Here is a 12025-nt window from a genome sequence, read left to right on the forward strand (position 1 = left end):
CGCTGTGTCCGGTGCATTTGGAGCCCTTTTGCATATGCGTGATTTCGCCTTCCCCAGCTACAGGTTCGGGGCTCTGAGCACCTGAACCACTTCTGAACAACGGTGAGTTCTTTGCATTTAGGATTTCACATTGTGAGAGCTGATATGATGGTGTTGGGAATTTGACCTAGATCAACTGTGAGACAGATCCGGGGTTTATACACCCGGATCTCTCTTTTGTATTTGGTACGTTTTATTTACTTGATTTCCTGACATTTGAGACATTTAGGTTAAATTAATTGAGCCATTTCTAAGTTTAGGTTACTACCATTTCTTAGTTTGTAGTGAACTGATATAGATAGACTTATATACCAAGGTGTGTAAAACGATTTAATGTATGAAAAAGTTATGTCAAATAAATGGCATACTTATAAAGCTGTATATTTCTCTTTATGAGTGACTTGTGATTTTACCTGATCTTTTGTAATCCCTAAAGTCATATATTAAAAAGAACTAGTTGTATCTATTTAGGCAAGTGAAATAGTTGAGTTCCTACAGTTCAGAATGTATTCTAAAGGGTGATTCCAACATAGGGGTAGACTTGTTCACAATTATGAGGGATAAAACTTTTTCACTATGTGGTTCTGTTTATTTGGACCCCACTTGATAGAAGCGCTGAATGGTACTAGAGAGTCAGAAGTAGTAGGCCTCATTAGGAGTAGCTAGTGTCTGGAAAGATTCTGTAATAGCTTATTCCAAGTAGTTTTAGTACCCTAGATTAGTACCCTGGGTGTCTTCCACCAGTGTAGGGACACAAACAGTCGTCATGTTCAGGGATGGAGCACCACTGTGAGGACCTTATACTTTGGGGACTGGACACTTGCTAGTGAGCACTATGGAGATTTGTAACTAATGCTTTTATTTGCCACTAATGCCTGTGGCCAAAACTATCAAGAGAAATAACTATCTGGAGTATCTGCAAAGTTATTGTACCCTGTACAATTTTGAAGTACAGTAACATCGAAGAGACTGTCTGTGACCCGCCAACAGTTAACTGTTGTTTTAAAGGAACACTGGTGCCCAAGTTATTTAGAGATCTATTTATGCTTGTTGTATCAGTGTGGTTAACTCTACCTCCATCCTACAGTGAGGGCCTACCTGAGAAAGAGTGACTGCCATGTAATGCATGATCTAATGGGAGTTGCAGGCAGTTGTGATATGTCAGACACGAGCAGGGTAAGAAAAGGCAGTGGGGCTCATTTATAGACTTGCAATTCAGAATAATTTCCACAGTGAACATATCTGCCCTGCACGTTGCAAACATTTGTGTGCATCTCACTACGATTCACAAAAAAGGAAAGATGGGCACAGCAATGCAATATTTGAGCATTTAGGGAAAAACATGCACAATACAACGATATGCAAATAATATGCCCTCCAAGTGTTTTCTGTACCAAAAAGTGGCACAGCACCAACATAGTTTCATAATAGCTTTACATTTCTAAAGGTTTGTATTTTCTTTTAAGCTACCCAAACAGCTATTATTTTACACCGCTACAAACCTTGTATAGAATATTGAAGTTGACTGAAAAAATTCAGGTGGAAAGAAAATTCAGGCTGATGAAATTTTGTTAACAAAATTGCATCAGTGAATGCATTTTTCACACAATATTTTTCAAGCAGTCAGTGCCTTTAAGCTGGAATGTCACACTGACATAAGCTTGATAAATAGCTATATGATTTTATGTGGCAGGACCTTGCATTGTATTTATTTGCTGTTTTTACACAGCTTAATTGATGTGCACAAAAATGTTCATGCCCCACGCTTGATCTGGAGCTTCTTCAGTTTTGCTTTATGTGAGAATAATACATATCTGGTTTCAGTGACACCTAGATACTTTTATCATACGGTATGAGTGTTCACCAAATGCTGATTTATAACTGAAAGTATAACTGAACTCCATCTAGTGGACAATATAGAAAAGAAAATAAGGATTGAACTTAGTAGTTGTATATTTTTTTAAAAGAGATAATCCATAACTTGTACAATAGTTACATAGTTATATAGGGTTGAAAAAAGACCAGAGTCCATCAAGTTCAACCCTTCCAAGTAAACCCAGCATACACAAACTTATACTTACCTATCTATACACTCACATACATAAACTGTATATACAAACATTAATACTAACTGTAACCTTGGATACGATGCTTGTTCAAGAACTCATCCAGACCCTTCTTAAAGGCATTAACAGAATCTGCCATTACAACATCATTAGGAAGGGCATTTCATATAAAGGGGTGGCTTCTGGTGCATTGATCGTTTTTATGGGGAAAAAGAACATCCTAATGTACTTGTACAGAGTAATCATGTCCCCTCGGAAGTGCCTTTTTTCCAGAGAAAACAACCCCAACCTCAACAGTCTAACCTCATAGCTTAAATCTTCCATCCCCTTTACCAGTTTAGTTGCACGTCTCTGTACTGCATACTTAAAGTGAGGCCTTACCAGGGACATATAAAGAGGCAATATTGTGGTTTCATCCCTTGAATCAATGCCCTTTTTTATACAAGACAGCACTTTATTTGCTTTAGTAGCCACAGAATGACACTGCCTGGAATTAAACAACTTGTTTTCTACAAAACCCCCCAGATCCTTCTCCATTAAGGATCCCCCAACACACTACCATTTAGTAAATAGCTCGCTTTTATATTATTTCTACCAAAGTGAATAACTTTGCACTTGTTCACATTGAATCTCATTTTCCAGCTTGCTGCCCAGTTTTCCAATTTTGTCAAAAGTGGCAGCAGCCTGCATGGAGCTTATAGTTTTGCACAATTTAGTGTTGTTAGCAAAAATAGAAACAGTACTTTCTATGCCCACCTCCAGGTCATTAATAAACAAGTTAAAAAGGAAAGGACCAAGGACTGACCCCTGAGGTACTCCACTAACAACACTGGTCCAATTAGAAGATGTTCCATTTCCCACCACTCTCTGTAATCTATCCTTTAGCCAATATTCCTCAATGTTATCATTAACTTTCTGTGAGGTACTGTATCAAATGCTTTAGCAAAGTCCAAGTAGATGACATCAACTGCCATTCTAGCATCGAGGTTCCTGCTCACCTCCTCATAAAAGGCGACTAAATTAGTCTGGCAAGATCTGTTACACTTAAAACCATGCTGGCACAAACTTATAGTATTGTGAACTGCAATGTATTCAAGTACCCTATCCCTTATTACCACTTCCACAAACTTTCCTACTACTGATGTGAGACTAACAGGCCTATAGTTTTCAGGCTGAGAATGGGATCCCTTTTTAAAATAACTGCACCGCATTAGCAACTTGCCAGTCTCTCGGCACCATGCCAGACCTCAATAAAAAATTAAGGAAAGAGGTTTGGCAATCACAGAGCTTATGCTCATTTAATACCCTGGGACGAATCCCATCTTTACATGTCTCAAGTTTCTTTTGAATTTCCTCCCGAGTGACCCATGCGTCAGTAGCTATATTATTAGGACAATAATAGGATAGTTTTAGTTGCTTTAGAAAAAAACATTAAATGTCATAACTCATGACTTGCCACATGCTCCACACAAAGAGAGAAACAAGCTTAAAAAACACTAGCCACAAACATACAGTATAATGTATATCACTGTACTTCATTTCCTTAATATGTAACCCTTTTGTTAATTCTAACTATCATGCTCCACCAAGTCACAGAATTTTGAAAGCATACATCATCTTTGTTTCATGGCTATATTGATAATATATCCATGAATCAAAAAATTGTTATTTTGGTTTGCAGCTGTTTTGCAGATGTTTTTCTGATACCAACTTAATTGGGAAAGATAAAAGACCATAGAATTGTTAACCATAACCTTGGGTACCAGTTTATAAAAAATTGTGCCAACTAATAAGTACCGTATATACTCTAGTATAAGCCGATCCGAATATAAGCAGAGGTACCTAATTTTACCTAAGAAAACTAGAAAAACGTATTGACTCGAGTATAAGCCTAGGGTGGGAAATGCAGCAGCTACTGCTAAGTTTCAATAATCAAAATAAATACCAATAAAATTACATTAAATGAGTGGGGTATGTGTTTTTAAATATTTATTTAAACAGTAAACTAGCTCTAGTGGAGAAGAGGGTCAACAAAAACAATATGGTATCAATGATGATACCTTAAGAGTACTACCCCCTTAGCTCAATCAGCAACCAAGCTAAAACACAAAGAGTTAAAATCCTTCAAAACTATATATGGTTTATATCGAATATAAAGTGCAATGTCTAGTGCAGAATGGGACAGGTGAGGATGGTACATGAAGATGAATTTGGGAGTGGGCCAGGGCAATGGAGGGTCTGGTTGTGGGTGGCCTAATTTGCACACAAAGGACAGAGGGTGCTAGTCTGGAGGGACCCATGGCACCCGACTCGAGTATAAGACGACTTTTTCAGCACATTTTGGGTTCTGAAAAACTAGGCTTATACTTGAGTATATACAGTAATATTAGTGTATGCTGACTACATCCTTTGGTGTTCTCAAACAAGCATGTGAGGCAGTTTTCAAATTACAGGTAGCAAGTGACCAGCTAGCTCAAGGCATATTCACTGTCAAATTACACAGATTTAACTTGGCTATTATCGTAAGACTATGAGCATTTGTACTCCGTCGTGTACCTCCAGGTGCCAGTGCATAACTTTACAAAGAGTGTCTGACATAGTATACATGCATTTTTGCCCTGTTAAATAGTCATAAAGTTGCTATCTAATGCAGAATCAGTTAGGAATGCTAACCCACATTTCGCTTGTAGGCTTAATCAGAAATCAATGAGCGAAATATACTTTGGTGTTTCCAAACAGCAAGCAACTCACATACTCCTATACCAATTTAGTATGTTTGTGCATTGTGAAACTGACGTGCTCATCAGCCCCGGAACACATAGAAGGTGGTACATTAGAGTGTGTCATATGATTTTTCCATATTTTATCCCCATATTTCCACCAATCGTAATACAGGACACAGCTCTGCTTTAACAGAGAAACTGAAAAAAGCCTATAATAATATTAGTCAGAGGTTTGTATAAAAAACTGCTTGACTAAAGCAACAGGAGAACAGAAGTGAAAATAATGTAAAAATACAGAAGCGGGGGGAAGGTGCAAAAATTGTCAAAGTTTGCAGAACACTGTGGCATATTTCCATTATCATACTACAAAAAATCATCAGCACACACTTAGCCTTTTCAACAATTTCCTTGGTGCTCGGTAAGAGGGGAACAGCATCACTATAAGGATTATTCAAAAAAAGCCCGGCACACACTGTACAGATGCATGTAAACCCTGCAAAGCTTACTGCATGTGGTGCAGCTTTTAGGGACATGCCCTTTTGTTAAGCATAAAGATTTGTTACAGGCGCATGATTGAAAAAGGCTCAGATTTTGCATAATTCAACCGGTAAATACAAAACACAAAAGTGACATGGTTAAAGCACAGTAATTTAATATGTAGTGAGACTTTAAATTTCTAGCAGACCATAAAATTGTCCTTTGTTTAAGAGAAATCCAATTTTCCATTGGATAAAACGTGATGGTCCCAAACAGTTGTCCATCAAAATAGTAAAAAAAATGAAACAGTTACAAAACAAACCTCCATATTCTATTTTAGTTACAAATAAAACAAAAATCGAAAAAAAAGAAAATTCATATACAAAATATGACAGGGAAGGTCAGGATAAGATAAGTGTCTGCCCCAAATACAGTGTTTTTAGATCTGGCTGTTGCAAACAGCCAGAGACCTTATTTCTTCTTTTGGTCTTAAATATCACTTATATGCAGATCTATTAAAAAACAGAGTTGGCGCTCTAAAAACCAATCGTCAAGTGTTGTGAATTTATTCAAACAATTGCTGTTTATTAATTACTAAAAACATATACACATGATTAATTCTTACAATAACTGTCTAATTAAAATACATCAATATACAAAGTAGTAATCTAGAGTTCGATTAGAAGCTAAAATAATTAATAGAGAACCTAATAATTCATGAAACAATTCTGAGAATGGAATACAAATAATTTAGATTTAAAAAACAGCACGGTGGGATTCCTAAACACTTATATGCAGATGACATCCAGATATATTTAGACACCCCTGCACTAACTGCTGATGTTCAAACCCAGATTGGTAACTGCCTCCTGGCTATCTCCTCCTGGATGAACAGGCGCCACCTCAAACTTAACCTAGCTAAAACAGAGCTCATGGTCTTCCCGCCCAAACCTGGCCCTCCTCCTCCTTTCACCATCACTATTGATGGCATGACCATCAACCCTGTAAATTCTGCACGCTGCCTTGGGGTTATCTTTGACCAGTCACTCTCCTTCGCTAACCATATTCAGGGGCGCTTCTGCCATGAGGCGAGTTGAGAAACTCACCTCAGGCGGCAGAAGCGCCCCAGTTACCAGGGGTGGCAAAAAGCCGCTCCTGGTAACTTAAAGAGCCGAATTTCCGGTTTTTAAACCGGAAATTCGGCTCTTCTAGTGCAGAGAGCGCAATTGCAAAAGGGGGGTGGCAAAAGGGAGAGTCAAAAGAATAGATCAAAAACATAAAAAATTTACAACAGTTTCAGACGAAAGAGATGGTTTTAAGAGGCAGCTCTACAAAGTAACAGGAGGCAGCAAGAGTGTGTGAAAGCTCAACAACAAACCAAATGTTCATTTCATGGTTGTGCATGCAGAGTCTGCAAAAGCCAACTGTTTGGAGCATTACTTACATGTCCACTCATGGCCCCTTTCCTATTCTCCATCCAAAAAGAGGAGTACCATACCGGCTATACCCAGTGCCCATAAAGTAAAACATAGTTGCTGGTCAGTCCCAACCCCTGATAAAGACAGGACAGCACGTCACCGTTTAAAAGTGAGAGGGAGTAACAGTAACAGGCAGGATGGCGTGCAACTCTAAATGAGGGAACCCCTGTGTGGGGATGAGTGAAGTGTGGTCTGCTGATAGATGCTCTTATCCTTTTAGATCCAGAGAGAGCAGCTATTATCTCTTATTGTTTAACCATTTTAACTAATAAACAGGTACTTTGTTTTACACTTCATATAATTTAAGATTAAAGGGATAACCTTGTCTGGCAAAATGCCAACTTGTTTTAGACAGATTTTATCTTATTTTACTTAAAGTGATACTGACAGAAAAAACTACTATCGGTAATGTTGATTTTTCGCTGATGGAGCTGCTTTTGTAAGTAATTGTTACTTGACGTTCCTAAACCTGACTGTTTTGCCAACCTGTCTCTTCTCCTTCTCAACCTGTCAGTTATAGCTTCTAATGATAACAGACTCCTGCTGCACAAATATGGCAACCCCCTCATAGATTAACATGGTGGATCAGATAGGGAATGTAAAAGCTTTGGGCAAATACTTTGAAGGCAAAGTTATAAAAATCATGCAAAGACAAGGTTATGATAGATGTAAAAAATGGTTTTATTTCTGGTGTCAGTATATTTTTAACAAAATAATGTAAATGGCTCATTCTCTGCTCTGTAAAACCCTATGACTTTAAAGCAGTATTAAGACATAATAATGGAATGCATTTTTTCATAATTTTCCCGTAATGTATTTTTCTGTTCAAGCCTCTGTTAAATTTATTAAAAAATACAAGCTGCTATTAGGCATACCCAAGTCCCTTTTTATTTTTATTACAGCGGCCCCTTAATAGTATATATATTGCACACTGAATTTATATTTATAGATATATATATTGTACCTCTCCTTTTAATTTCCTTTCTGTTCATCCTCACCAAATGTTTGCTACATTTAACCTCCATTACACAAGGAGTAAAGGAGGTTAAATGTCACTGCTCAAGACCTTGCTTATTTCTTAAGGGCAATGTCAAATGTTACATTTTATCACATGTGCTTAATCTTCTCCAGCAAAGGCAACAAAATACAGCATGTTACGTTGCCCTTAAAGATAAAATATACAACACAACAATCAATATACAGTAATTAGCACTCGTTGTCCGTTAACAGCAGATGAAATTAGCTTTTCTACCTGATTTAGCATGTCACCCATATTTAACTCTATATTGGACCCCTTGCAATCTGGCTTCCACCCACAATACTCAAAAGAAACTGCCATCACCAATATACACCTACTCCTCCTGGGTAGTTTATGCCTTCTTGTAATTCATAACCTTTCTTTTACAGTTGCTTTTTCAGGCTTCACCTCCTCCTCTCCTGTTGGCATTAATTCTGCTATAGCTTTGCTCTTCTACCCCTCTTCCCCCTGCATATCTAGAAATATGGATTCAGTCATGTCCATGGTTCCATTACAATATTTATAAATTACTCAAGAAGTTTACTCAAGACCACACTTCATCTGTTTTATCCCGAGTCACAGATCGCTTTGCAGCTACTTAAAACTAAACATCTGTTAATCTGAATTATATTTCCACTATAATTTTCCCATGTACCTACAATTTACTCACAATTAACTATGTGTTAATTCAACCACAAGACATTCTGCCTAGAAGTCTGTATTTACTCTGATTGCTATTTAACAACCCAAATCCAAGACAGGTCTTGACACTATGAACAAACAGTTCTTTAAAATGAAAATGTCCACTTTATTTTGATAATCTAGCTTTTCAGACAGTTTCAGGTGAACAACAAAAACCACAAAGGAAATACAAACAAAACCCTTACTTTGACCGGTCACCTATTGGGATTTATGGCTGAAACAGAATACAAGTCTGCAGATTCACTGAACCTTTTCTAGAGCCAAAGATCTCCTTTTCAGTAGTTTTTGCTTTTGGAAACCAGCAGCACTCCAACCTGTACATGAGTTAAGAGGAGGTGAACCTATGGGAAATATATCTTCCTTAAAACTCTTCTTCAGTTACCAGTTCACAAAAAATGGGCCTTTACATATTCTTGCCCAGCTGCAGCACACATAATTTTATTTCTATACTGTGGCTGGGATTCTTTGCTGTTGGTGGTATAGTGAAACTTTCTGGAAGCTGCCTCCCATGTGACATCATCTTTGGTATCAGCTAAAAAGGCAGGGCAGGTTCAAGTCGTTAATTACCTTCACCCTCGGGTTGGGTCAGGCATGGGTTGAGAAGGGGCAGGTTAGGGTGGTTGCGGGTTGAAAAATTACTGACCCCCACATCACTAGTTACCATATTCTGTATTTCACTTCTTCAGTCTGTTCTAAATCCTTCTGCTATACTCATCAACTTATCTCACAATTCCATACAAACTGATTCCGTTTGCAAATTTTTTCAGTGGCTCCAAATTTCATCTACAATTAAGATCATATTATTAATACCCACCTCCAAGGCTCAAGGCAATGAAAACCCTATTTACATCCCAAAGTACATTACTTCTTGCTATCTACTACCCTGCAGCAACCTATCAGTCTCTCCCCTCCCTTTGAAATGCTCATTAATCATCTGCCTGTTTTATTGTGAGACCACTGTTTCTTATAATAAAGTGCTGCTCATGTAAATAACCAATTATATAACAATTTTGAGGGATTTATAGTTGTGAAATAAAATAAAAATATTTTCACTGTAAACCTTGTCCATGATAAATCATGTCTGTTAAATGAAGATTTGTAATGGGTAGCACCTGAACTGAATGGTATCCATTTTTGTAAGTTTTGCACACAGTCCTCCAGGCAAACTAACATCAAATGTCTAGTTAAAATAAATCAAGCATATTTAAATAACATATTGTATTTAGCAAAGACCATTATTAATTACTACATCTATGTTTATAAGCAAAATACAATTTAATGAAAGTCATCTGTCAACTTATTTATGCTCTGCACCTCATGTCAGATTGTTGCAGAGGGCAGGAAAAGGTTCCATAGTGTTCAGGTAGAGGGGCAGGTGTGGAGATGCCTAACATAGGCAGCACTATATTCAGGGGGCTGACACTGGCCTCTATTCTCCATTTTGGAGTGCAGAGACCTGTGGCCATTCAGCTAAGTTCAGGGCAGGGTGTTAGTGTACAAAACACATGCAGTTTGTGCTTGTGAATCAACCCTTATGACACCTTAGTTCTCATGCATGTGCACAATTACCCCATGGAGGGGTTTGAGCTACCATGTAAAATCTGCAGATGTCTATGTGCAAGCTGTAACGTCAGCAAATACCACTCTGTGAGTTGTCGTGCATGTGCAATAACACTCTATGAGGATTGGGAGCTGCTCAGTGAAAATGTGCAAGCGCAGACTAGAATTTCATCAAAATTGCTCTGTGGAAAATAAGTAGGAAATAAGTATCATTGTGGCCATACAGAGCACTGAAACTCACATTACTGTCTCTTTGGGAACACAAATTGGAAATCAGAAGGTTTTACTTACCGACTCCTGATAATATAATTGCTATGGATATAGAATGGTGGTAGCTGCCAATCCACCTGGTAATACACTGTGCAAACAGCAAAGTGCTTTTTTTAATACAAACATAATTGATTTTATTTTTAGAAAGCGCAAGGAGAAAGACAAAGGTAGCAGAAGAGACACTTGTGTATAGCTGTGCTCGGTGGACTTTCTAATTTAGATTAAAACTGAGTACATGTGCATGCACATTACCCTCTATGAAAGGTTCAGAACTGCTCTGTGAAAACCATTTATATGCATGTGCGGGATGCAACATCATCAGAAAGAGCCAGTGCACAATGCCTGACAACGCTGCCCCTGTTCTTGCCTTTCACTTTGGCAATATTTGTCCAGCAATTTAACCCCTTAAATCTCTGCCTTGCCAGCAGGGTGGACTAAATAAATCATGTAGCATTTTTCTAACAGAGCAATACAAGAGAAATGTGATGTGTCTGCACCAACATCCTGCTTAATATGATGCAGAAGAAAGGGGAGAGCTTAATTCATCCCTTTTGGTTTATTAGTGTGGTTTGTGGGAACAAAGACAGCACTGGGATATTGTTAACGGCAATCACACCAAAATGTGCATGGTACAAAAATAAAGGGACAACATCTCTATCCTATAAGGCAGATGATAATAGTCTATAGTACATTACTATAGATAAATTATAGAAGTCGTATATATATCAAGTAAGTCAGGGATGTTCTGCTTGTGGGCAGTGTGTGTTGCAATTACACAGCAGCTGGCAGGCTACAGGTTGGACCCTGTTGAGATATTACCAAGACTTCAGCCTGACAGAGAAGTAGAGTTCATGAAGCTCCAAATCTACAGACTGTACCACAGCAGTGATTCCAAACAGATAAACTATTAGCATACTAGAAATGACATTGCATTGGCAATGGTAAAATTTTTGCTGCATAAGATGTAGAGTGAAAAGAGGGACATAAGGGTTCATTTACAACCACAACAGCAGTTGCAGGAAAAAAGGCACAGTCGTTCCACTAATTGACACCATTCATTAAAGGTACTTGTGTCCAAAACTGCTCCTTGCACTTCCATAATGTTGTGCTTTTGTTTCACCCCATGTGTGATTTTTTTGACAATACACATCACAATTACATGTAATACTTTTGGCAATAATGAATAACAGCGATTACAAAAAGGAAATGGGAGACATTTTAGTATTTTTGTACTTGCTCAGCACCCTTTTTTTTAGTAGTAAAAAATCCTAGCAACAATATAAATATTCATGCCTCCTCGCCAATGATGTCCACAAATAATGTTTCTAGTAAAATATTCATACTGTTTTTAAAAGGCACATTTCACAGACAGTAAGTGTTGTGTAAATATGAAAGAAATGCAAGGCATATTTTAGTTTTTGTTTGTGAACTGCGAGTTGAATAATGCTGTCTTCACAATCACAGTCCTCAGTCAGTTGAGCAGTCAGTCTTCAGAGCACGGACCAGATAAAAGGAAAACATTGTCAAGTGCCATCTCTCCACCTTTACCCTTTCCACGCTCAGCTTCAAAAGTAATCTGTAAATTAAGAAAAGTATGATTCATTTTACTTATGGAGTGTTTGTAATGAGGGAGAAAAAAGTTGAAAAGGTGGGCAGATGAATCACCAAAAAAAGAGGATAAAGGGCATATAA

The 12025-nt window shown here is 37.8% G+C and overlaps 1 protein-coding gene across 2 annotated transcripts in view; it reads right to left on the reverse strand.

Moving 5' to 3' along the window:
* Positions 1 to 7443: 7443 nt before the first annotated feature.
* The window catches only part of egfl6 (EGF-like-domain, multiple 6), a 44992-nt gene continuing 40410 nt past the window's right edge, over positions 7444 to 12025 (reverse strand). For both annotated transcript variants that reach the window (XM_002933812.5, XM_012957625.3), the window contains one exon: positions 7444 to 11909. In XM_002933812.5, the coding sequence (XP_002933858.3) occupies positions 11817 to 11909 (93 nt within the window). In that variant the 3' untranslated portion in view covers positions 7444 to 11816. The remainder of the gene's footprint in view (positions 11910 to 12025) is intronic.

The sequence above is a fragment of the Xenopus tropicalis genome, chromosome 2 (genome assembly GCF_000004195.4).
Source record: "Xenopus tropicalis strain Nigerian chromosome 2, UCB_Xtro_10.0, whole genome shotgun sequence".
Taxonomy (NCBI): Eukaryota; Metazoa; Chordata; class Amphibia; order Anura; family Pipidae; genus Xenopus; species Xenopus tropicalis.